Raw genomic sequence first — 27,767 nt, forward strand, 5'->3', positions numbered from 1 at the left:
CCATCTCTGACCTCTCCTGAGTGTGGGAAGCCTTTCAGATCCCCATGAATATATTAAGGCTTTCAAAGCCCAGTATCATTGGCCAGATGTATATTTTACATTTTTGGCTGGTTTACTGTTTACCCTAACCAGTATTGCTGCCTTCGGTGGCTGTGATGCCTGTCTTTTCCAAAGATTTGCCACTAATATTGTAATTGCTAACTAAATGCCCCAGGACTTTTCCATGGAGCTCCAAACTAGATCAACCACGTCAAGTGGCAGGAAGACCATTAGCCTTCACTGTTACCAAGACATGGAGGGTAGGGAAGGAAGAAAAGACAATGGATGCAGTCCCAAATTTAAATGCCACAGACCCTACTCTTCTAACCGATGTTCAAGAACACTTGAATAAGTGCTTTCAATTTACTGTATGCCTTTGCTTAATTTCCAGAGTTTCAAAATAGTTGGTGACAATTCTGCCACTTTTACCACCACATTTTGGAGGTCAGGATTTTCCACGTTTCTCACTCTGAAATTCTAAAAGTTCCACCTTCTGATAAACTTTAAAAAGAAATCAGATATCATCTAGTTATCTACTCAGATAGATGTTATTCAGAAGTCTAAGATTGTTACCAGGCATTATATTATTTTATATCCTGTCTAACAATAATAATAATAAAATCCTCCATTTCCAAGTAAGAAGAATTGGAATTGGCTTTTTTTTTTTTCCTTTCTGGCAGTAAACTTAAAACAAAAAAACTTTAAAACACTCATGTTTAAATTTTTTGAAGTGTTTTTAATAATTGTGTGTTAATTTTTAACAATATGAAAGAGATTATAACTAATTGGCTTCTGTATTGTTAAAATATATATACATGTAATATTTTGATAAAAATTAAAGCTAAATAAAAATCTGAATTAAATGTAACCAATTAGGAGGGATGGCTTTTGATTTGATTAAAAGATAAACACAGAATAGAAACAAGTAAACATATTTCTGATTTTATACAACATATACATTTGTTTTAGGATTAAACCAGTATAACAAAAAGAATACACACACACACACACACACACACACACATATATCTCATTATGTTATAACAAAGATCAATGAAAGCATTAAGGAGGGAGAAACTCATTTTGCCTGGGAATATAAGGTAAGATTTGACAAAGAGTTTTTTTGATAATAGAGAAGAGAGAGAACGACATTTTAAATACAGAGATTGGCATCTACCAAAATACAGGACTATAAAATTACCTAATGTTTCCAGGAAAGACCAAGTGGCTGGAATGTAGAGGAGACAGGGCTAAAATTCTAAGAAAATGGGATAAGAAAATTCAGTGGATGCTACTGCAAAGGATCTTCAAAGTCCTACTAAAAGGTATGAAATTCATCTATCAAGTAATCTGAGAAATGACTTGATAAAATCTGTATATGAGAAATACAATTCTGCAAACAACAGAATGGATGAAGTTATGAATAGCAGAAGAAAAAACAAATGGAAAGTCAAATCATTATTTAAAAGTTGGTGTTTTTTAACTCCACAATATCTATATTGTAGACCTTGTTTCACTTAGAAAAACAAAGATTTTCTTCATTTAATATTGAGATATTTTCCACAAAACATGATGTTTGTGGGACTATTTTTCAACTTCTAGAGTTCTGAGTCACTTAAACATAATAAAAAAGATAACGTTGATACATACATGTCATCCCATTAAATACCTTATTTATTTCTGCAGAGAAAAAATAAACACAAAATAATATAAAACTAAAAGAAATGGAAGGAAAATATCTGGTGCCAATCTCTGACACTAGTCAAGTTATTAGCAAAGCCAGCCCTATGTTTTATTATCTGTAAAGTGAATAAGTTAGTTAAAAGACTTCAAAAGTCTCACCCAGATTTAGATTGAACCCTTTATGGGTATTTTAATAAGTTCACTATTAGAAAATTACACAGGTCAACTTAGTTGGCTTGTTCAAGCAAACTATTTTACTTTACCCAAAAAACAGCACATAAATCCTTGATACTAGTTCCAACTTGCAGATCTTTAAGTTTGCTGTCAAACCAATGACGCTGTTTACGTTTCGCAGCTTTTATCCGTGTTGAACCTATATATAAACAAGTAAAAAAACTTATGACATATTCAAATAACTAAAACCCATACATAAAACATACATACACACCCTAATACATTTAGTTGATCCTGAAATGGCAAATGAGTTATTTTTGGACAAGCTAAAGTCAATCTCATTAATTAAAAGACACAATCTTCTAAAACAGTGTTGTCCTGAAGAACATTCTGTAATAATGAAAACTTTCCATATCTGCACAGTCCAATACTGTAGCCACTGTCTACATGTGGTTATTAAATACTTGAAATGTAGCTCCTATGACTGAGTAAATAAAATTTTAATTTATTTTAAAATTTAGCCACACTTGATTTGCTCTAAAATATGAGGAAATAATCTTTGGATATAGCTAAAACTATTTTGTGCCAATGAAATGTACTATAATCAGGAGAGTATTTGATTTTGTTGACTTTAGATGTATTTTTCAGTGTTTCCAAGAAAATTTTAACAGTTATTATTTTATCTTACAACAATTCTAAGGTAGTCAATACATTAAATACTAGGTAACTAGATTTAAATATGCTTCAGTTTTCAAGACACTGGAAGAACTATACATATAAAGCATTATTAAAAGGAAATAATGAGAAACAAAAATATGCACTAATTATAATGAAATTCTGGGCCAGTTGTGGTGGCTTACACCTGTAATCTCAACGCGTTGTGAAGCTAAGGTGGAAGGATAGCTTAAGGCCAGGAGTTTAAGACCAGTCTGGGCAACATAACAAGACTCTATCTCTAGAAAGAAAAGCAAAAATTTTAAAAACTTGCTGAGCATGGTGGCATGCACCTGTAGTCCAAGCTACTCTGGAGGTGAGGCAGGAGGATGACTTGAGCCCAGAAGTTTGAGGCCGCAATGATCTGTGATCATTCCACTGTACTTAGCCTGAGTGACAGAGGAAGGCCCTGTCTCAAAACTAAATAAAAAGAAGAAGACATTCTGGTACATAAATCCAGTAATATTTGGCTGTAATCCTGATTTATTTGCTTAAATAACACTAGCATTTGACACTGTATCTCTATGACAAACCACTACAGCGAGAGGCATACCCATTTCATAAAAAATGTAGTATAGTCATTCTATGAGAATAAGAACCATAGTGGAAGAAACTACTATCCTCCAATTTAATAAATTACATTTTATAGTCACCTGGCATATTGTGTGGAAAGCATGACAATGGTATTAATGTAAACCATGCAATGAGAGCGGCAGAAAGAAAACGAATCCACCAAGTCCATAGCCATTCTGTACTACCATTTGTGCCTGTAGTGCTTTAATAGAGAAAAATGAAAAGAATAATCAACTTTAGGTATTTGATTACAACAAAACCATAATCAAACAGAGTGGAGAAAGTGAGAGTGAGAGAGGGAGGGTTGGAAAGTGAGACAGAAATGGATTTTTTTGGTTAATTTGTCACTATTGTTTGTTTTGTTGAGAGGGAGTAATTGTGAGTCCCCAATTATGTGCTTGTTTTGTCTTATAGGATCCTAATCTTTTCCCTTTTCCTTCTTTTTCTTGGCACCACTTAGGTAGCAAAAGGTACTTGTTTGTTCCTAGTTAACTTTTTTTCTCCACCAGAAGCTATGTATTTGGAACACTATCTTTTAAAATCTCACCTCTCCTTTAAAAACATTCTTAAAAATCAAGCACTTAGACCTTTATGACACACCTGGCCCTTTATGTTGCACAAGTGAAGCTTTTTATGGCATTTAATCCTTTCAATCACAAATATTTTGAAATCCCTTTCTTCTAGTCCCTTCTGTGAACTTTCAGATTTAGTGTGAATGTATCCTTCTAGTTATTATTCCAAATCACCCTTAGGACCCTTTGCTGTCTTCTGTCTTCTGTGCAATTTTTCTTCATCTGCCTTTGCTCACCATAAAGCCTTACAGTGGGGAAGGTTATATGGGAAAGTCAAGGATTCTATGCTGGGATTTGTTATTATTCTAGATTTACTCATAATTATTTTGTAGTTTAAGCATACTTTGTCTTCGATTAATGCTGAAGCCATGGATTTGTGGAGAGTTTTCATAGTTGTGAAGCTATTCTGTCATTTAAGGAGTAGATTAGGGGGAGTTGATTAATACATAGACACCATTGTCTTCTACTCCACACACATTTAACATCCCCTCCAAACAGCCGCTGTGGGAGAATGCTCACATCCATGGGAACCATAGTTCTGGAAGTGCTGGTTTTTCATTGGTGTTTCTATTACCAACCAAGATCTGGTGAATAACTTGCTTGCAGACCTTGTATTTCATAGGAATGTAGAGAATGTACACTGTCTTATTCACTGATGGGACAACTCATTATTAAGGGTAGAAATTCCAATTTTCCTAGGGTTGCAGTCTTGATTGTCATTACCCACTTGTCATATATATATATATATCTGCATATGCTACACTCAGGGAGTTTCAATTCCATATTGTCACTAGGGGAGTATGTTTCCTCATTGTTTATAATAGTCAGGAGTTTTTTTCACTTTTGAACCCAGCTATGTATTCTAACTATATACATTATATTACATGTGATTATTACATATGTGTATATAATTGTGTACCCAAAAGAGGTAGGGAAATCAACTAAAAAAACTATCAATTGTGATAAACAATATAATGGTTACATATAAAATATAGATATTCCATTCACAATACTAAAAAAATGTATGAAATGCCTAGGAATAGGTTTAATGGAATATGTTCAATAAAGGAAATTATAAATCTTTATTGAAGGGTATAAAAGAACAGAGAAAAGAAAGTAACATACCATATGCATGAAAAGATAACAGTCCTAATGTGGTCCATAAATTCAAGTAATTCAAATCAAAATGCTTTGATTAAAACCTTAGATTATAAAATTTAGATTGAAGAGCCATTTTGCAAACATAGCCCCAATGTTGCATGAAAAACAGTAATAAATGGATATTTCTCCTACCAAATAGCAAACTATACAACAAAGCTTTAGTAACTAAAATATTGTAACATTGGCATGGGAATAGAAATGTGTATCAGGGAATAGATTAAATGTGACAAGAAGGAAATTTACGGATACAGGTAACTTTAATTTATGACGAAGATGGTATTTAATATCAATAAAAAACACATAATGATAGATAAATGTCATCAGTACAATCAGATATCCTCTTGAAGAAAAAAGAGAAGCTTGGCCCATGCCTCTTATATGCAAAAATAAACTGAAATTGAATGTTAAATATCAACATACAAACACATTTACAAAAGTACTAGAAAAAATATAGTCAAATATTTTAATAAGTTTATGGAGCATAAGAACTTCTTGTCCTAGCCAGAGCAATTAAACAAGAGAAAGAAATAAAAGGCATCCAAATCAGTAAAGAGGAAGTCAAACTGTTACTGTTCACCAATGATATGATCATATACCTAGAAAACCATAAAGACCCATTCAAAAAGCTCCAAGAACTGATGAATTCAGTAAAGTTTCAGGATAATGTATCAATGTACATAAATCAGTAGCACTGCTATACACCAACAGTGACCAACCTGATAAACAAATCAAGAACTCAATCTTTTTTACAACAGCTGCAATACAATACAATACAATACAATACAATACAATACAATACAATACAATACAATACAATACAATAAAATACTTAGGAACATACCCAACCAAGGAGGTGAAAGACCACTACCAGGAAAACTACAAAGCACTGCTGAAGGAAATCATAGGTGACACAAATGAATGGAAGCACATTCCATGCTTATGAATGGATAGAATCAATATTGTGAAAATGACCATACTGCCAAAAGCAATCTATTAATTCAATGCAATTTCCATCAAAGTACCAACATCATTTTTCACAGAACTAGAAAAAACAATCCTAAAATTCACATGGAACTGAAAAAGAGCCTGCATAGCCAAAGCAAGACTAAGGAAAAATAACAAATCTAGAGGCATCACACTACCTGACTTCAAAATATACTACAAGGCTGTAGTCAGCAAAACAGCATGCTACTGGTATTAAAATAGGCACATAGACCAATGGGACAGAATAGAGAACCTATAAATAAAGCCAAATACTTGCAACCAACTGATCTTTGACAAAGCAAACAAAAACTTTAATTGGGAAAAGGGCATCCTATTCAACAAATGGTGCTTGGATAATTGGCAAGCAACATATAGAAGAATGAAACTGGATACTCATTACCCATTTATATAAAAATTGACTCAAGTCTTACCTTATTGTCTTACCTTATACAAAAATCAACTCAAAATGGATCAAAGACTTAAATTTAAGACTTGACATCATAAAAATTCTAGAAAATAACATTATAGAAACTCTTCTAGATATTGGCTTAGGCAAAGAGTTAATGAACAAGAATCCCAAAGCAAATCCTAAAAGCAAAAATAAAGATGAGACCTAATTAAACAGAAAAGCTTCTGCAGAGCAAAAGAAATAATCAGCAGAGAAAACAAACAACCCACATTGTGGGAGAAAATATTTGCAAACTATGCGTATGACAGAGGACTAATATCCAGAATCAACTAGGAATTCAAACAAATCAGCAAGAAAAAAAACAATCCCATCAAAAAGTGGGCAAAAGACATCAAATTCTCTAAAGGCAATATATAAATGCCCAACAAACATATGAAAAAATGCTCAATATCACTAATTAGCAAGGAAAGACAAGTTAAAACCACAATGAGATACTACCTTACTCCTGCAAGAATGCCCATAATTAAAAAATAAAAATTAGTAGATGTTGGTGTGGATGTGGTGAGAAAGGAATACTTTTACACTGCTGGTGGAAATGTAAACTAGTACGATCACTGTGGAAAACAGTATGGAGATTTTATAAAGAACTGAAAGTAGAACTACCATTTGATCAAACAATCTCACTGCTGGGTATCCACCCAGAACAAAATAAGTCATTATATGAAAAAGACGCTTGCACATACATGTTTATAGTAGTACAACTTGCAATTGCAAAAATATGGAACCAGCCTAAAAGCCCATCAACAAATGAGTGGATAAAGAAAATGTGGTATATATACACCATGGAATACTACTCCGCCATAAAAAGGAACAAAATAGTCCGGGCACGGTGGCTCACCTGTAAACCCAGCACTTTGGGAGGCCGAGGCAGGGGGATCACCTGAGCTCGGGAGTTCAAGACCAGCCTGACCAACGTGGAGAAACCCCATCTCTACTAAAAATACAAAATTATCCGGGCGTGGTGACACATGCCTGTAATCGCAGTTACTTGGGAGGCTGAGGCAGGAGAATTGCTTAAACCCGGGAGGCGAAGGTTACAGTGAGTCGAGATCGCACCATTGCACTACAGCCTGGGCGACAAGAGCAAAATTCAGTCTCAAAAAAAAAAAAAAAAAAAAAAAAAAAAGGAACAAAATAATGGCATTTGCAGCAACTGGACGGAATTGCGCATGTTCTCACTCATTAGTGGGAGCTAAGCTATGAGGATGTAAAGGCATAAGAAGAAATGTAATGGACTTTGGGGACTTGCAGGGGAGGGTAGGATGGGGGGTGAGGGATAAAAGACTACACATTGAGTACAGTGCACACTTCTCGGGTGGTAGGTGCACCAAAATCTCAGAAATAACCACTAAAGAACTTATTCACATAACACCTGTTCCCCCAAAACTATCGAAATAAAAAAAACAGAACTTCTTAAGAAAGAAAGAACATTCAAAGTTTATGGAAAGAAAAATATTGATATATTTGATGATATAAAAACTTTTAAAGTTTGTATAATATACCATATACAAAATTTAAGGACAGATTGGGAGAAATTATTTGTCATACGTCTAGCAAACAATTCATATCCATAATAAGTGAAGAATTTTTATAAATCTATAAGAAATAATGAACCAATATAAAAATAAGACAGAATATAAGCAGCAATTTCAAAAAAATACAGAAGGCTAACATACATACTGAGTTCTAATAATACATTCTCTTTGAGTAATTTAATAAAAGGGACTATTTAAGGGACATAAGGAAAGTTTAAAGAAATCTGAATAGGAAGAGATGGTATCCTGGGTCTTGCAACAGAAGACAGCCATTACCACCTGAAAAGGTGCCTGAAGAGGCAAGAGGAGACAGAAGTTAAGTGAACTCTACAGGTGGTTGTATCAGAGGGTCATAAGACAAATGTAGCCTTTATTAAAGAGACACCACCAAGCCATTGAGATTCATCAGGAAAGGAGAGGAAAGAATAAATATCCAGATTTAAGTTTCCTCAAGCTCTCAGATCTCTTGCCAGTGCTCTTCACAAGCCAAGCCTAAAACTAAGCTAGATTGTAAAGGAGACCAATGATGTCGTCTATAATAGATCAGCCTCTTTAGGTACAGAGCAGAGTGGAGAAAAGTAGAGAGTGGAACTATGGCAGCAAACTGATGATATCCAACACACCCCATCACTTTTGTACCTCAGAATCTATTAGTGCTCTTTGCTGGAAAAAATAAAATTCTTGGGTGAGAAAATTCTTGAGATAACTACACCGAATCCTGTTAGCTATTATACAATTATGGCATTATAACAATTCAAATATATTTGCAACTGAAAACTAAAACATTGTTATAGAAGACGTTGTTAGTGTCCCATTTGTATTATGTCACCTAGGCATTCATCACTCCCATATATAGCAAATGAATAACTTTGAATAGCAGGAACTCTACGCTTGGCCCAGTTCTCAGAGAGCAGGTCAGAAATCCTAGGGCTTAATATTAACTCCAGGAGCATTGCTTGACCAACAATTTCCAGGAGTTAGTGGAGATATATATATATATGGGATAACTCTTATCTTACACTGTCCGCCAGAGTTCTCCAGTGGGATTGAGTCCTAGTTGCCCCAAGCAGTAAATTGCTCAATATAACGAACACTTTATTGTCTTTTTTAACTTCCTGTGCTTATTTCCACACTACCCTATCATGCTTCCTAGTATCATTTCTCAAATTAATAGTGTGCCCTCACGTATTTATCTCAATTCTTTGTCTCAAGTACGTTGAAAGGTATTATGTCTAAAATAGTTACCATTACCAGGGCTCATCATATAACCTAGAAGAATAAAAATTAGAAGAAAATTAACAAAAACCTAGTTGCTACTGTCCCTGCATCATTAGTAGTGACAAGGTCTGAGGTTACCATCACATCTTCCTTCATTCACCATCTATTTTATGAATACCTTACCCTCAGCTAGTACCTTGGTTGGAAAGAATACTTCATCTGGTGAGGTGACCCAAACTATCATTCCTATAAGATCTGAGCCTTAGTGGTATTTTCTTTAATGACTTGATGCAGTTATTCATTAAAAAGAACTACTGGACAATGTGAATACTAAGAATCAAATAAATCCCCTGGATTTCAAACAAAGTTATGCCTGTCTCTGCTATATAGCAGAAACCCATTCTTCCCCAACCAGTAACTCAGAATATTCACATTAGTTAGTACTGTGATTCTCTTTTTTCTTTTTAACTTTTATTTTAAGTTCATGGGTACAAGTGCAGGATGTGAAGGTTTGTTAAATAAGTAAATGTGTGTCGGGGGGGGTTGTTTTACAGATTATTTCATCAACCAGCTATTAAGTCTAGTATCAATTAGATACTTTTTCTGATCCTCTTCCTCCCCCCACCCCACCCTCTGCCCTCCAGTGGGCCCCAGCTGTTTTTCCCATCTATGTATCTATGTGTTCTCGTAATTTAGCTCCCACTTGTAAGAGAGAAAATATGGTATTTGGTTTTCTATTCCTGTATTAGTTTACTAAGGATGATGGCCTCCGGCTCCATTCATATCCCTCCAAAGGACACAATCTCGTTCCTTTTTATGGCTGTATAGTATTCCATGGTGTATATTTAACACATTTTCTTTGTCTAGTCTATCATTGATGGGCATTTAGATCAATTCTATTTATTTGCTATTGTGAATAATGCTGCAATGAACATACCATGAACAACCAGCATGTGTCTTTCTAATTGGATGATGTTTATCTTTGGGTATATACCCAGTAATAGGATTGCTAGGTTGAATGGTATTTCAGTCTCTAGGTCTTTCAGGAATTACCGCACTGTCTTCCACAATGGTTGAACTAATTTATACTCCTACCAAGAGTGTAAAAGAGTTCCTTTTTCTCCACAGCTTCACCAGCATCTGTAAATTTTTGACTTTTTAATGTGACTTATGTGAGATAGTACCTCATTGTGGTTTTGATTTGTATTTCTCTAATGATTAGTGATGTTGAGACTTTTTTCATATAATTGTGGGCCACATGTAAGTCTTCTTTTGAGAAGTGTCTGTTCATGTCCTTTGGCCACTTTTTAATGGAGTTGTTTTTTTCTTTTTTTCCTTGTAAATTTATACTCCTTATCAATGCTGGATATTATTAGACTTTGGTCAGATGCATAGCTTGTCAAAATTTTCTCCCATTCTGTAGGTTGTCTGTTTACTCTGTTGATAGTTTCTTTTGGCTGTTCAGTAGCTCTTTAGTTTAATTAGATCTCAATCATCAATTTTTGCTTTTGTTGCAATTGTTTTGGTGTCTTCACCATGAAATCTTTGCCCATGCCTATTCCTGAATGGTACAGCCTAGGTTTTCTTCTAGGGTTTTTATAGCTTTGGGTTTTAGATTTAAGTCTTTAATCCATCTTGAGTTGATTTTTGTATATTGTGATTTTTTGCATATGGTGTATATGAAGTTCTGATTCCTTTGTAAACCTCGTCTTTACCAAAAATACAAAAACATTATCCTGGTATGATGATGCATGCCTGTAGTCCCAGCTACTCCAGAGGTGGGAAGATCACCTGAGTCCAGGAATCGAGGCTTTAGTGAGCTGTGATTACACCACTGCACTCCAGCCTGGGTGAGAATCTCTTAAAAAAAAAATAACAAAACTGGTGGCAGGCAAGAGATCTTTTGCAGGGGAACTTCCATTTATAAAACCATCAAATCTCATGAGACTTATTCACTACATGTGAGTACAGTATGAGGAAAACTGCCCCTACAATTCAATTATCTCCACTTGGCCCCACCCTTACCATGTGGGGATTATTACATTGAAGGTGAGATTTGGGTAAGGACACAGCCAAACTGTATCAGTGTCCTTGAATGTTCTTTTGTATTTGTATGGTATCAGTAGTAATATCTCCCATTTCATTTCTAATTGAGGTTATTTGAATCATCTTTCTTTCTTTTCTGGTTAATCTCACTAATGGTCTATATATTTTGTTTATCTTTTCAAAGAACCAGCTTTGTGTTTCATTTATCTTTTGTATTTTTTGTTTCAATTTCATTTAGTTCTGCTCTGATCTTTGTTATTTCTTTTCTTCTGCTGATTTTGTGTTTGGTTCATTCTTGTTTCTCTAGTTCCTTGAAGTGTGACCTTAGATGGTCTAATCATGCTCTTTCAGAGTTTTTTATGTAGGCATTTAATGTTATAAACTTTCCTTTTAGCATTGCTTTTGCTGTATCCCAGGGGTTTTGATAGGTTTGTGTCACTATTATCGTTCAGTTCAAAGAAATGTTTAATTTCCATATTGATTTCATTATTGATCCAGTAATCATTCAGGAGCAGGTTGTTTAATTTCCATGTATTTGCATGGTTTTGAGGTTTCCTTTTGGAGTAGATTTCCAATTTCATTCCACTGTGGTCTGAGAGGATACTTGATATGCTTTCAATTGTCTTAAATTTATCGAGACATATTTTGTGGCCTATCATACAGTCTATCTTAGAGAATGTTTCATGTGTTGATGAAAAGAATATATCCTGCAGTTGTTGGGTAGAATGTTCTGTAAATATCTGTTAGGTCCATTTGTTCTAGGGTATATTTTAAGTCCATTGTTTCTTTGTTGACTTTCTGTCTTGATGACCTATCTAGTATTGTCAGTGGAATATTGAAGTCCCCACTATTACTGTGTTGTCATCTATCTCATTTCTTACATCGAGTAGTAATTATTTTTAAAGTTTAGGAGCTCCAGCATTAAGTGCATATATATTTAGGATTGTGACATTTTCCTGTTGAACTAGACTTTTTATCATTTTATAATATCCCTCTTTTTCTTTTTTAACTGTTGTTGCTTTAAAGTCTGTTTTGTCTGATATAAGCTACTCCTGCTCACTTTTAGTTACCATTTGCATGGAATATCTTTTTTTACCCTCTCACTTTAAGTTTATGTGAGTCCTTATGTATTACGTGAGTCTCTTGAAGACAGCAGGTACTTGGTTTTCTTCTAGGGCTTTTATGGTTTCAGGTCTTACATTTAAGTTTTTAATCCATCTTGAGTTAATTTTTGTATAAGGTGTAAGGAAAAGATCCAGTTTCAGCTTTCTACATATGGCTAGCCAGTTTTCCCAGCACCATTTATTAAATAGGAAATCCTTTCCCCATTGCTTGTTTTTATCAGGTTTGTCAAAGATCAGATGGTTGTAGATGTGTGGTGCTATTTCTGAGGCCTCTGTTCTGTTCCATTGTACTATATGTCTGTTTTGGTACCAGTACCATGCTGTTTTGGTTACTGTAGCCTTGTAGTATAGTTTGAAGTCAGGTAGCTCAATGCCTCCAGCTTTGTTCTTTTGGCTTAGGATTGCCTTGCCTGTGCAGGCTTTTTTTTTTTTTTTTTTTTTTTTTTTTTGGTTTCACATGAAGTTTAAAGTAGTTTTTTCCAATTCTGAGAAGAAAGTCATTGGTAGCTTGATGGGGATGGCATTGAATCTATAAATTACTTTGGGCAGTATGGCCATTTTCACGATATTGATTCTTCATATCCATGAGCATGGAATATTCTTCCATTTGTTTGTGTCCTTTTTTATTTCGTTGAGCAGTGGTTTGTAGTTTTCCTTGAAGAGGTCCTTCATATCCCTTGTAAGTTGGATTCCTAGGTATTTTATTCTCTTTGTAGTAATTGTGAATGGGAGTTCACTCATGATTTTACTCTCTGTCTGTTCTTGGTGTATACGAATGCTTGTGATTTTTGCACATTGATTTTGTATCCTGAGACTTTGCTGCAGTTGCTTATCAGCTTAAGGAGATTTTGGGCTGAAATGATGGGGTTTTCTAAGTATACAATCATGTCATCTGCAAACAGGGACAATTAGACTTCCTCTTTTCCTAATTGGATACCCTTTATTTCTTTCTCTTGCCTGATTGCCCTGGCCAGAACTTCCAATACTATGTTGAATAGGAGTGGTGAGAGAGGGCATCCTTGTCTTGTGCCAGTTTTCAAAGGGAATGCTTCCAGGTTTTGCATATTCAGTATGATATTGGCTGTGGGTTTGCCATAAATAGTTATTTTGAGATACGTTCCATCAATCCCTAGTTTATTGAGAGTTTTTAGCATGAAAGGCTGTTGAATTTTGTCAAAGGTCTTTTCTGCATCTGTTGAGATAATCGTGGTTTTTGTCATTGGTTCTGTTTATGTGATGGATTTTGTTTATTGATTTGCATATGTTGAACCAGCCTTGCATCCCAGGGATGAAGCCAACTTGATCATGGTGGATAAGCTTTTTGATGAACTGCTGGATTCGGTTTGCCAGTATTTTCTTGAGGATTTTCGCATTGATGTTCATCAGGGATATTGGCCTAAAATTCTCTTTTTTTTGTTGTGTCTCTGCCAGGCTTTGGTATCAGGATGATGCTTGCCTCATAAAATGAGTTAAGGAGGATTCCCTCCCCCTTTCTATTGTTTGGAATAGTTTCAGAAGGAATGGCACCAGCTCTTCTTTTTACCTCTGGTAGAATTCAGTTGTCAATCTGTCTGGTCCTGGACTTTTTTTCATTGGCAGGCTATTAAATATTGCCTCAATTTCAAAGCCTGTTACTGGTCTATTCAGAGATTCAACTTCTTCCTGATTTAGTCTTGGGAAGGTCTATGTGTCCAGGAATTTATCAATTTCTTCTAGATTTTCTAGTTTATTTGCATAGAGGAGTTTATAGTATTCTCTGATGGTAGTTTATATTTCTGTGGGATCAGTGGTGATATCCCCTTTATCATTTTTTATTGTGTGTATTTGATTCTTCTCTCTTTTCTTCTTTATTAGTCTTACTAGCAGTCTATCTATTTTGTTAATCTTTTCAAAAAACCAGCTCCTTGATTCACTAATTTTTTGAAGGGTTTTTTGTCTCATGGAGTGTTCCCTTGAGCAGGAGATGTGGTGCTCTCCTGCTTCCCCTAGGGATGGGGCTTCCTGAAAGCTGAATTGTAGCGATTATTATTTCTCTTCTGGTCTGGCTACCCAGTGGAACTACCAGGCTTCAGGCTGGTACTGGGGAGTGTCTCTAAAGAGTCCTCTAATGTGATTTTCTTAAGGCCTCTCAGCCATGGAATCCGGCACCTGTTCTGGTGGAGGTAGCAGGGGAATGCAGTGGACTCTGTTAAGGTCCTTGGTTGTAGTTTTGTTTAGTGCACTGGTTTTCTCGATTATCGTTTGTGCTTGTAATAAAAGTGTCATGTGGAGAGACTCAGGACCTCTGTTAGCCAGGATGTTATAGGCAGTGGAGTTAACTGTTGTTTTCTCCTTTCTTGGGGCATGGTTGTTCTTTCATGAGTTGTTGTAATGATTTCTCCATGGTCATTTTTCACATGAGCCCATTAATGAAGACCTAGGTTGGTTTTTAAAAAAGAGACGGAGGCTCACTGATATTAACGGGATTGGTCATATTGTTCAACTGACTTGAGAACCTTCCAAAGTAAATCCCTTCTTCATGTGCCCCTTCAGAGAAGTTCAATCACATGTTCTTCTTACCACCTATTTTCCAATCTTGCTCTAAGTCTCTAACTACCCAAACAAGCTGAATATAAATCATTAGATATTTATACCTCAGGCCATCTCTCCTATATTAAGTGGACAACCTTAATACAGGACAGCCTGAAGTTCTAACTGCTAGAAGGATTTCCTGTATCTTAAGGCCGCTGTTTAGTGAAGCCATAATGGAGTGGCCATTCCTTTCTGAACATTCACAAACTTAAATGTTTCTTTTTCTCTGGAAATATTCTCTAGCATTGTTAAAATAACCCATACAACCCAGAATTTTTTAAAATTACTTTGTCATTTGAATTAAATGCTATGCCCACTTAATTTCCTAAAGCCTTAATCCCAATCCACAACCTGTGATAATTTTAATAATTATGTCCAATTTATCACTAGCAAGAATATCTGTGCACACAAACATTCAACATAGTTCTGGAACCCTATTATTGCTACTTCTGATACTGCTTCTAATATCACTCAGAATCCTGGTAGAAAATGTATACTTAACTCACACTAGATCATCTGAAGAGGGATAAAGGAACTATTTTTAGTAATGTGGGCAGACTTCAGGGAAAATAACAAGGCATAGTATAATATTCTGGGGCTAGCAATAGTAGCAACCTCTTATCACAGCCCTGAATGTCATTGGAACAGTGCTTAATAAATGTTGAGGGTATCCTGCTGATAGCCATGACCTTCAGAAGAGAAATACAACCCATCTAGGTACAAGCCTTCAGGAAAAATCTGAAAGAATAAATGCCGTAATCTTAAGCTTCCCCTGCTTTCTCATCTGCCAGTTACTCTCAGTGGCAAAACCTAAGTGAAATCTAGAGTACAGAGGAACACATTGAGGCTGTCAGTACAGGTCAGCCTCCCTGAGCAGAGGAGGATGGAGAAGATGTTAGAAAGATGAAGAGTAAATTTAGAGAGGCAAACAAAATATATTCAGCACACAGCTTATTCCCTGAAAACTTATCTGTTCCCTTTTATGATATTTGTCTGGTAGTTACCAAAAATTTATACTAGCTAGGTAAGAACCCAAGTGAGTTGCCAGGGGACCTAGCAGGATAGTTTCCAGGTAGTATCTGTAGCAATAAACAACCATGGAACCATTCTTTGGTATCTCAGTTTCTACTAGTTCTTCCTTCATATGAACTCAGAATTTCAGAAATGGAAGGTTCACTTCTCTATTTTCTTAAAGTGGTAGGTATAGCTCCTTAATTAACTCCATCATCTCAAAAAGAGAACAAGAAAAGTTGAGGAGGAGTTAACTGATGGTACTAGTTCCCAATATATAATTAAAATACAGTTTTAAAATACATATTTATAAAACTGTTGAAAGGAAATAGCAGAAATTACAGCAGAATTACTGTAAATGAAACAGAGCCTGGGAAAACCATAGAGAAAATAAACAAAACAAAGAGATGGTTTTTTAAAAGAGATTAACAAAATTGACAAACCTTGGCCAGAGAAATTAAGAAAAAGGAGATAAGACTCAAATAACAAAAATCAGAAATGAGCGGAAGACTTTACAACTAAATGCCACAGAAATAAGAAGAATCACAAGAAACTACTATGAATAATTATATCCCAACAAATTAGATAACTTAGAAGACATGGATACATTTCTAGAAACATTCAACCTACCAACAAAATGATGAAGAAACAAAATATCTGAACAGAGCTGTAACTAGTAAGGTGATTGAATCAACTGTCAAAAACCTCCCAAAAAAGGAAAGCCCAGGGCCAAATAGCTTCATTGGAGAACCGTACCAAATATTTCAATAAGCATTAACAATAATCCTCCTCAAAATCCTCCAAGTAATTGAAGAGGAGGGAACACTTCAAATTCTTTCTATGTGGCCAACCTACTCTAATACTAAACCTAGATAAAGATACTACAAGAAAACTACAGACTAATATCTCTGATGAATACTGATGAAAAAATTCTAATCAAAACACAAGCAAATTGAATGTAACAGCATATTAAAGGGATTATACATCATAATCAAGGGGGATTTATTCCTGGAATATAAAGATGGTTCAGCATATGAAAATAAATCAGTATAATACACCACATTAACATAATAGAGAAAAACCACATGATCATATCAATTGATTCAGAAAAAGCATTTGACAAAATTCAATGCCCTTTTATGACAAAAACACTGAGAAAACTAGGAATACAAGGAAATTACACCTCAACCTAGTAAAGGTCTTATATTGAAAGCCTACAGTTAGCATCATGCTCAATGGTGAAAATCAGCAAGTTTTCTAAGATCAGGAACAAATCCATAGTTTGTTCTCCCCATGTTCAACATAGTACTGGAAGATCCTAGCCAGAAAAATTGGAGAAGAAAAAGAAATAAAAGGCATCCAAACTGGAGAGGAAGAAGTAAAATTATCTCTGTTCTCAGATGACATGATCTTATATATAGAAAACCCTAAGGATCATACATACATGCATACACATACCGTATGCCTAACTATTAGAACTACTAAATGAATTTAGTAAAGTTGCAGGATGCAATATCAACACACAAATATCAGTTGCATTTCCATACACTAACAATGAACAGTGTACAACGAGAAAGACTTGCACATTGCAAACTATAAAACATTGCTGAAAAAAAGTAAAGACACAAATAGATGTAAAGCTATCCCATGTTTATGGATTAAACACGAGAGTTAATATTAATATTCTTAGAATTAGAATATTGTTAAAATGCTTATACAGCCCCAAATGAAACACAGATTTAATGCAATCCCTATCAAAATTCCAATGGCATTTTTTACAAAAATAGGAAAAATTCATGTGGAATCAGAAAAGACCCTGAACAGCCAAATCAGTCTTGAAAAAGAAAAACAAAGTTGGAGGCATAACATTTCCTGATTTCAAATATATTGCAAAGCTACAGTCCTCAAAACAGTAGGGTACTGGTATAAAGACTGACACATAGACCAATGAAATAGAACAGAGAACCCAGAAATAACCCCTCATATATATGGTCAAATGATCTTTGACAGGGGTGCCAAGGCTACACAATGTGCAAAGAATTGTCTTCAAAAAACAATGTTGGGAAAACTGGATATCCACATGCAAAAGAATGAAGTTGGACCCTTACCTTACACCATATACAAAAATTAACTCAAAATGGATTAGACATCTAAACACAAGGCCTGAAACCATAAAATTCTTAGAGGAAAGCATAGGGAGAATGCTTCGTGACATTGAATTTGACGATTATTTTTAGGATATTACACCAAAAGCCTAGGCAGCAAACCAAAAACAGACGAATGTACTACACAGAACTTAAAAACTTTTTTGCAGTAAAGGAAACAATTGGTGAAGTGAAAAGGCAACCTGCAGAATGGCAGAAAACATTTGCAAACCGTGTATTGAAAAGAGGCTAATATGCAGAATATATAAAGAACTTCAACCCAACAACAACAAAAAAGCAATCTGAATTAAAAATGGCCAAAGGACTTGGATTGATAAAAGAAGGTATACAAATGGTCAAGAAGCATTGAAAAGATACTCAACACCACTAATAATCAGGGAAATGCAAATGAAAACCATAATAAGGTATCACGTTGGATCCATTAGGATGGTCACTATCAGAAAAACAAACAAACAGTAAAAACAAGTATTGGTGAGGATGTGGAGAAATTGGAAGCCTGTGCACTGCAGGAATGTAAAACGGTGCAGTTTTTATAAAAAACAGTATAAAAGTTTTTCAAAAAAATAAAATTGGAAAAATAGACTTACCTTATGATCTAGCAATCCAATTTCTGAGTATATATACAAAAGAATTGACAACAGGATATCTGTGAGATATTTGTACACCTGTATTAATTGCAGCATTATTCACAATAGTAAAGAGCTGGAAGCAACTTAAATGTCCATTGAAAAATGAATGAATAAAGCCAATGTAGTATGTACAATAATACAGTGGAGTAATATTCAGCCTTAAATTAAGAAGGATATCCTGTTATATGCTACAACATGCATGAAACCTCAAAATATTATTTAAAGTGAAATAAGTCAATCACAAAAAGACAAATACTGCATGATTCCAGTTTTATAAGGTGTCTGAAACAGTCAAACTCTCAGAAATAGAAAGTAAAACAATGACTGCATTTTTGCAAGATGCAAAAATTCTAGATATATATTGAAAAACAATGTGCACATAGTTAACAGTGCTGTACTATACACTTAAAAATGTTTAAGATGTATACTTTAGATGTATTTATGTGTACAAATATGTGCATATAAGTCACATTTGCATATACTTCTTCTAAAACTATAGTTATTACAAATTAAATTTGTGTGTTTATTTGTAAGCTATGGTAGCTATTTAGTAAATATTTTATACAATGTAAACAAAAGAAAGAAAAAATAATGCCTTACTTTGTTGCAGAAGTACTATTCTCAGGGACTTTAACTAGTGGTGCTCCTATCACATAACCCATACCATATCCAATCATTGACATGCATTCTGCAATACCTGTAAAATAAACAATGAACATCAAGCAATTTCATAAGCCAGCTTTGTTATGATAAAAATGGACTGAAATTGATTATTTCTGAAAGCTTTTCATAGCATTCTGTATTAGTCAGAGTTCTCCAGAGAAACAAAACCAGTAAAAGAGAGAGAAAATCAGTAATGGAAAACCAAACATCATTATGTTCTCACAAGTGGGAGCCATGCTATGAGAATGCAAAAGCATAAGAATGATATAATTGACTTTGGGGACTCGGGGGTAATGGTGAGAGGTGGGTGAGGGATAAAAGACTGCACATTGGGTATAGTGTACACTGCTTGGGGGATGGGTGCATCAAAATCTCATAAATCACCATTAAAGAGCTTATCTATGTAACCAGATACCACCTGTTCCCCCTGAAACTACTGAAATTTTAAAAAAAAATTTAAACACAAAAATAATAAGCACCTTCAAAAAACAAAGAGAGAGAGAACAGAGAGATTCATTTTGAGGAACTGGTTCATACAAAATACAATTGTGAGGCCTAGCAAGTACCAAATTCGTAGGGCAGACCAGCAGGCTGGATGTTGCAGTTGATGTTACAGTCTTTAGGTAGAATTGCTTCTTCAGAAAACCTCAGTATTTGCTCATAGAACCTTCAACTGATTGAATGAGGCCCACCCACATTATGAAATCAGTTTTGCTCAAATTCTGAGGATTGTAAATGTTCATCGCATCTAAAAACGACCATCACCAAAACATCTAGAGTAGTGTTTGCCCATACAACCAGGTGTCATAACCTAACCAAGCAAACACATAAAACTAACCATCATACGTATTATCCAATGCATGTAGTACAGAAACTCAGTATATAATTCATTATACCTTATTTAATATATATATTTAGTGTAATATACATAAAATATATTTAACTAGAAATTCAAAATGTCTTATTTTATTTAATTTGGGGTGCTCTAGCAAGGTGATACTTTAAAGTTATCATTACTTCTGCACCCTTCACCTTATCTACCAGGATGTGTCAATACACCTTCACAATAAGTATATAAAAACAACTTTAAATTTATTTTCAAAAGTGATAGTTAGATATCCCTGTACAAATAGATGATCTACCAGGACCAGAATCTATTGCAATATAAGAGAGTACAGATTATTCTGAGATATAGCCAGGATTACTTCTTATGGGATACAGTAGCATAGACATTGTAAATAGGGATAGTATGCTATTATTAATTAAGTGTACATATATATGAATATACATGTTTATAAATGTGCATACACATATACATAAAGAGTATAATTTTTATTACTTAAGAAGGTATTTTTTGTTTGTTTGTTTTTTTGTTTGAGAGTCTTGCTCTGTCACCCAGGCAGCAGTGGTGCGATCTTGGCTCACTGCAATCTCAACCTCCTGGGTTTAAGCAAGTCTCCTGACTCAGCCTGCAGAGTAGCTGAGATTACAGGTGCTCGCCACCATACCTGGCTAATTTTTTTGTATTTTTAGTAGAGACAGGGTTTCACTATGTTGACCAGGCTGGTTTTGAACTCCTGAACTCAAGTGATCTGCCTGCCTCAGCCTCTCAAAGTTCTAGGATTACAGGCATGAGCCACCATGCCTGGCCAAAAGTATGTATTATTTCAATTGCTCTATGTATTTTCAGTGACATTCAGGTGACATGTCTAGAAACCCAAATCTCAAACAATTCCTCAGAATTATGTGAATCAATGTGATTTGGAGGTTTGGTATACTAGTTATTTATTACAATGTTATCATAAGGGCCAATAGTACTTTTGTATCAGCTTAGATATGCATACCAAAATTCAAGGAAAATCAAAATGGGTCAATCATAATAGAGGAGGTAAAACTTGCCTACATAGATACCAGCTGAGTGTGTAGCAACGTTCTCATCAATAAAGGTTGTTCCAAGGATATAAAGAGGCATTCCTGCTATTCCCTGCATAGTCTGCCCAAGGGTGATGAAATACAGGTATTTTGATTGGAACGATGCATCACTGCTCTGGCAACCACTGACAACCTTTATTTCTGTGCAAATATCTTTTGAAAAGACAATGATTACATTTTTGTTAATTGAACTCAAACATAAAACAAATGTGCAGCATTCTTTATCAAATATTATACAAGCTATTTCCAAAATTAAGCTTTTTTCTTTTAGTTAACATTTCATTTACATTGAATGTAGTAGTACTGCAATCAATCATCACGTTCTCAGAAAAATGCCATCACACATTTGGACCAGACACAGCACACACCTGTAGTACCAGCTACTCGGAAAGGTGAAGTGAGAGGATTGTGACAAGCCTGGGCAACATATTGTGACCCCGTCTCCAAAATAAAGGATAAAGAAAAAAGGAAGAAATTGTGTGGGAATCTTGCAAAAGATACATATATTATAAACCAAAACATAAATGTGCATGCATGATTGTATGTATGTGTGCACAGATATGTTTGTGTATTTATATATATGCATTTACACATACACATATTCCTCTTAAATTTGACATCTAATTCCCCTGACTTTTGACCCTAGGCTAAAAGTATTTCTAATGTTCTAGATTATCTGCATTATCAAAGAGTACCTTCTGAGTTTAGTTTTATGTTCACCTCTTTAACAATCTTTATATTCACTTTGTCTCACTCTGATTAAATAATTTCCCATTTTAGACCCACTAACTTTCAGAACATATGTTCATAAGGACAAGGCATTATACAGTGAACATTTCTTTCCATTAGAGTTAGTCATTATGTGGTCATCCACTAGATTTTAATTTCTTTCAGGTCATAGTGTATTTCTTATACTTTTTAAATTTACATGGTTATATAACAATATTAAGTAAATGCTTGTGTAATTAAATTTGTTTGTAGATTGGTAGATCTAGGCAATGCTATTAGACTATATTGGCCATGGTCATTCGGGTTGACATTTAACAAAATGCTCTTAAAATAATATTGTGGAAACACTATTAAAGTGCATATTGCAATACAGTATACAAATGAAATTTTCAGCTGGTTTAGTATCCATGTGAGATGATTTTGACTCCATATAAAGTAGGAGGTGGTCTCTAGAACTGTGATTCAAATGCTGAAGGTTCAATTTTGTACAGACATATTAACTTGTGATATCAGTGTCAATGTGATGTTTCCAACGCCTTGACCTCTTAGTTCCTTGAACGTTTCTCCTGTTATGCACTGTATTCCACCTACCTTAGCTAGTGATATGGTTTGGCTCTGTGTCCCCACCCTAATCTCATGTCGAATTGTAATTCCCAGTGTTGCAGGAGGGACCTGGTGGGAGGTGACTGGATCACGGGAGCAGATTTCCCCCTTGCTGTTCTCGTGATAGTGAGTGAGTTCTCATATGATCAGGTTGTTTGAAAGTGTGTAACACTCCCCACTTTGCTAGCTCTCTCCTGCTACAATGTGAAGATATGCTTGCTTCCCCTTCAACTTCCACTATCATTGTAAGTTTCCTGAGGCCTCCCCAGCCCTGTTGTACAGGCTGAAACAGTGTGAGTCAATTAAATGTTCTTTCTTTATAAATTACCCAGTCTCAGGTAGTTCTTTAGAGCAGACTGAGAACAGACAAACAGCTAGTCATTTAAAATGTCAAAAATAATAACTACAAACCTTTCTCAATGATAATTTCAAACATCTACATTCTAACCACCCCTATCTTTCCACTCACTCTTTCTAGCAACCCAATTCCAACAATCCTTAAAAATTCACCAGGGCATATAATCCATTGATTCTGCTCCTTTTCACTATCCCAATGTCCCCTTCATGTCCTTACTTCTTTCACTATCATCTAAATACTTTTAATTCCCTTTCTTTCTTTCTTTTTTTTTTTTATTTTTTTAAATTTATTTATTATTATTATACTTTAAGTTGTAGGGTACATGTGCATAACGTGCAGGTGTGTTACATATGTATACTTGTGCCATGTTGCTGTGCTGCACCCATCAACTCGTCATTTACATCAGGTATAACTCCCAATGCAATCCCTCCCCCCTCCCCCCTCCCCATGATAGGCCCCGGTGTGTGATGTTCCCCTTCCTGAGTCCGAGTGATCTCATTGTTCAGTTCCCACCTATGAGTGAGAACATGCGGTGTTTGGTTTTCTGTTCTTGTGATAGTTTGCTAAGAATGATGGATTCCAGTTGCATCCATGTCCCTACAAAGGACTCAAACTCATCCTTTTTTATGGCTGCATAGTATTCCATGGTGTATATGTGCCACATTTTCTTAATCCAATCTGTCACTGATGGACATTTGGGTTGATTCCAAGTCTTTGCTATTGTGAATAGTGCTGCAATAAACATACGTGTGCATGTGTCTTTATAGCAGCATAATTTATAATCCTTTGGGTATATACCCAGTAATGGGATGGCTGGGTCATATGGTACATCTAGTTCTAGATCCTTGAGGAATCGCCATACTGTTTTCCATAATGGTTGAACTAGTTTACAATTCCACCAACAGTGTAAAAGTGTTCCTATTTCTCCACATCCTCTCCAGCACCTGTTGTTTCCTGACTTTTTAATGATCGCCATTCTAACTGGTGTGAGATGGTATCTCATTGTGGTTTTGATTTGCATTTCTCTGATGGCCAGTGATGATGAGCATTTTTTCATGTGTCTGTTGGCTGTATGAATGTCTTCTTTTGAGAAATGTCTGTTCATATCCTTTGCCCACTTTTTGATGGGGTTGTTTGTTTTTTTCTTGTAAATTTGTTTGAGTTCTTTGTAGGTTCTGGATGGTCAAACTGCAACCCTACTCAAAATAACTCTGCTTCCCACTCCCTACCTGTACTTTTAAAGCTTGATGTAGCTGCACAACCATGCAAATCCCACTTTGATTTCATGATTAATAAACTCGAGGAGGTCCTTCATGCTCCTGATAATCATAAAACATGCCCCTAATCGATTCACTCTTGCCTTCTCAAAGAAAATTCAAGTTGTTTGTTTCCCTTCTCCTAGGGATCGCAGTACTGAGCTTCCTACTGACCAACATCTGAAAATAAATGTTTTCTATCAAGAGACTAAAACTAATCATTAACTTCCTCTATGAAGACATGTATGTCCACTAGGATGCTACAGTTAGTTAATTAGCAAACTTGGTCACATAAATCAGTATGGATGACTGGATAGATATACAGACAAACAATTATCACAGTCTATTTTAAGTTCCTTGAGCCAAGATTTGAATGAATGTTGATTTGATATATGACAGTATATTTTAAAACCTTACCTTCAATTCCTACCTTACTTTTATTTTTTTCTTCATTAATGAATGGAAGAGCACACAAAAGTGATCCAAGTCCTATAAGAAAGGAGGAAGCTACAAACCATGTTACTTTTTTTCTGTCTCCATAGAATGCTATAAACATTACTACCAGTCCAGATGAAATATCATAACTCAATTCCAATGCCAACTTTTCAATGGTTTTCAGAGAATATTCCCTCTGAACATTGCCAATGCTGACATCTGTAAGACCAAACACCACACCTAAAATGTAAAAAGAAAAAGAGAAAGCAATGATATGCATTTTAAGAAGGCATTATTATGATTATTACGAAGCAAAATTTAAATTACATGATGTAAGTTTATTTTACATTATTCTGAATGTTTAAAAGCTATAAGCATGTAACAATTCCTTTTCTAAAACACAAATAGGCCTTAACCTCTACAAAATATTCGCTAATTGAATTTTTGAAGCTATTTTTTAACTACTTCTATGAGTAATTTCCTAAAGAATAGTGATTGCTGTGTCATCGCACTTAGTACTGATCTTTATTTTAATATATTGCATTTCACATTATAAAAAATTAAAAACTATTACTAATGTAATATTTATCTACCATCTAGAATAGAAAATAAAACATTATTGAAATAGTTAAAGCCCAATGCATACTTCCCAAACTCATTTGTCTCCCTTCCCTCCATAATCAGTATCCTGTATTTAAAGTTTACCAGTTGTTAGCCTTTTTAACATTTTTGACAATGCATATGTCCTTAGACAATATGAAGTATTGTTTTTCATGTTCTTGAATGTGAAATAAATGGTACCACGTTATATATATTTCTATCACTCAACATCCAACTAGGAAAAAAGTAATTATAATCACACTAAGAATTTGAAACAAAATTAATTGATGTAGGGATTGATTACAAAAGTAGTACATTAGTTGGAGTCCAAATGGTTACTAATCAAAATTCATGTTATCTATGCAACCAAAGTTACCAGTGCCTAGGTTGCTGCTACTACTGCTGCTGCTGCTACTGTTAGAACTGTAATCACTACCTTTTTTTTGCAGGAAGCCGGGAGCCCACAGTCTTCCTATGACAGGGAGCTCAACTGCTGATTCTGATACCCTTGCAGGTGCCAGAGCTCATGGGCTCTATAATACTGATAGCATCACATTTATTCCTGAGCATAAATCCAGGAGCCTTTAATCACCCAGCCTTGCTCCTGATGCCAAAAACACCACCAGAAACAGAAAGGAAAAGTAAGTCTTCCCTTTGCCCTTTTTCAAATCTACTGCCACAGATTCTTTGGCAACATGTAAGTCAAAGTCAGCTGGGCCCCAGCAACTCTGGGAAGTGTAGTTTCAGACTTCCCATTCCCTTGCAAATAGGAGTAATGGAGTTCATGGCCAACAGACAAATAACTTACAGAGTTTATCTTTTAGACTATTTGGTATACATTTTCACCTTTCCTCCCATATTTAAATTTTAATATCAAATAAGTAGCAATATCATCATGCTTCTGCCTAATGTATCACAATTATCATTTTACAGAGATGCTGTTACTCTTTCCCCCAAAAAAGAGAGATACATAGTCTAATCAATCACCATATCTATCTCAGTGTAATGCTAATCCTTCAGTTTAATCAGAAACCTGAATGGATTTTCTTTGACCTAAAAACCAAATTGCAAAGTTAACCACCAATAGTTAAGCAAATATATCACAGCACTAACTAAATATTTGAGGGGAAATATATTGCCAAAGAAACCACGAGCTAGATTTGGAGCCACGACTAGTTTTAGCAGAGCAATACCAGTAGGAAACAACCTATAAAAACTTTGCTGCACCCAGGATAAGAATTTTCTTTAACTTTTACATTAGATGTGGCCAAGGAGGATAATAGCCAATGTAGGAAATAAGTCCTGTCAGTAATTAAGTTTATCTCTAAGGTGGGGTTATTAATTCTCCTTCTAATTGAGGCATATTCTATAACCTAGAGATTAATTTATATGGTTCTATACCTTCCATAAAGTATTAATAGAAAAATACAATAGGAAAAAAGAGGAAGAGAGAAAATAAAAAACAAGAACATATATATATATAAACATATACACACACAAATGTACATATAACATATTTGTGTGTGAATACACAAGACAAGCAAGTAAGAGGAAATGCAGAGCTGCCACAAGTTTTATTTCTCTAAATGGTTATGAGACTATAGTTGATATTCATAACTTCCTTCTTCTACTATTCACTCCCTCTTCTACCCCTTGATCCCAGATAATATACATAGATTGTTCTCTCAAAGCACATAGGACAGCACTACAAACTTGTTGTCTACTACTGGGAGTGGTTGAATGTTGTCTACTACTAGGAGTCTTATCCGAGTCTTCAATAAGACATCATAATTATCTATAAGACCAAAAGTTTCTGGTTATTGAGACATGAAGTAAAATCAGTGAATTACATGAACATGAGCCTTCTGCTATACTTCTTTATTGTAAAATGAGTTCCTTGATTAGAAGCAACGTGTTGGTAAATATGATTATAATGCTTTATATGGCATTCATTAAGTCCAGTTATGGTAGTGTTAGCGGGACCATAATGACAAAAGAAGAACCTATATCCAAAATAAATGTCTAATTTAGTGAGGGGAAATTATTGCCCACTTCATAACAGAACCAGAACTATATAATACCTGCCTCCAGGTAACTGGTTGGTTTCACTAAGGAATGGGGCCAGTACCTAGATTATATTGACTCTTCCTGGTAGCCAGGCAGGCATTCAGCAGTGCAATAACCAGACAAGCTCTGGTGAAGGTAAGGCTGTCTATCACCTCCCATATAACCTCCATCCTTGATGTAATTGTCACTATAAATAAGACCCCATTGAACAAGAGATAGAATGGCTAGGGAAAGAGGTTGGCTAATATTCATATCTGTCTATGTACTTCATTATTGAGAGCCTCTTGTGCAATGGCTTTCTTTTGGTGAATATTCATTCAGATAGGATAACTCTACTTATATGGAGAGACATACCACTTACACAGCCTTCCTAATTACCAAATGGTCAAACCACTGGGCAATGTTTGACAATATGGACAATCAGATGTACTGCTCAATGTTCTTTCCACGGGGAGG

General features: G+C 35.1%; 1 protein-coding gene across 4 annotated transcripts in view; it reads right to left on the reverse strand.

The window, feature by feature from the left end:
- SLCO6A1 (solute carrier organic anion transporter family member 6A1) overlaps positions 1-27,767 on the reverse strand; it is a 139,825-nt gene that overhangs the window by 85,406 nt on the left and 26,652 nt on the right. For 2 of the 4 annotated variants that reach the window (XM_078005075.1, XM_001095830.4), the window contains exons 2-6: positions 24,627-24,884; positions 21,231-21,416; positions 19,269-19,365; positions 3,264-3,385; positions 1,986-2,095 (exon numbers count right to left, since the gene is read on the reverse strand). In XM_078005075.1, coding sequence (XP_077861201.1) covers positions 1,986-2,095; positions 3,264-3,385; positions 19,269-19,365; positions 21,231-21,416; positions 24,627-24,884 — 773 coding nt within the window. The remainder of the gene's footprint in view (positions 1-1,985; positions 2,096-3,263; positions 3,386-19,268; positions 19,366-21,230; positions 21,417-24,626; positions 24,885-27,767) is intronic. The other 2 variants (XM_078005076.1, XM_078005077.1) reach the window with 2 other exon arrangements.

Source organism: Macaca mulatta, chromosome 6 (assembly GCF_049350105.2).
Source record: "Macaca mulatta isolate MMU2019108-1 chromosome 6, T2T-MMU8v2.0, whole genome shotgun sequence".
Taxonomy (NCBI): domain Eukaryota; kingdom Metazoa; phylum Chordata; class Mammalia; order Primates; family Cercopithecidae; genus Macaca; species Macaca mulatta.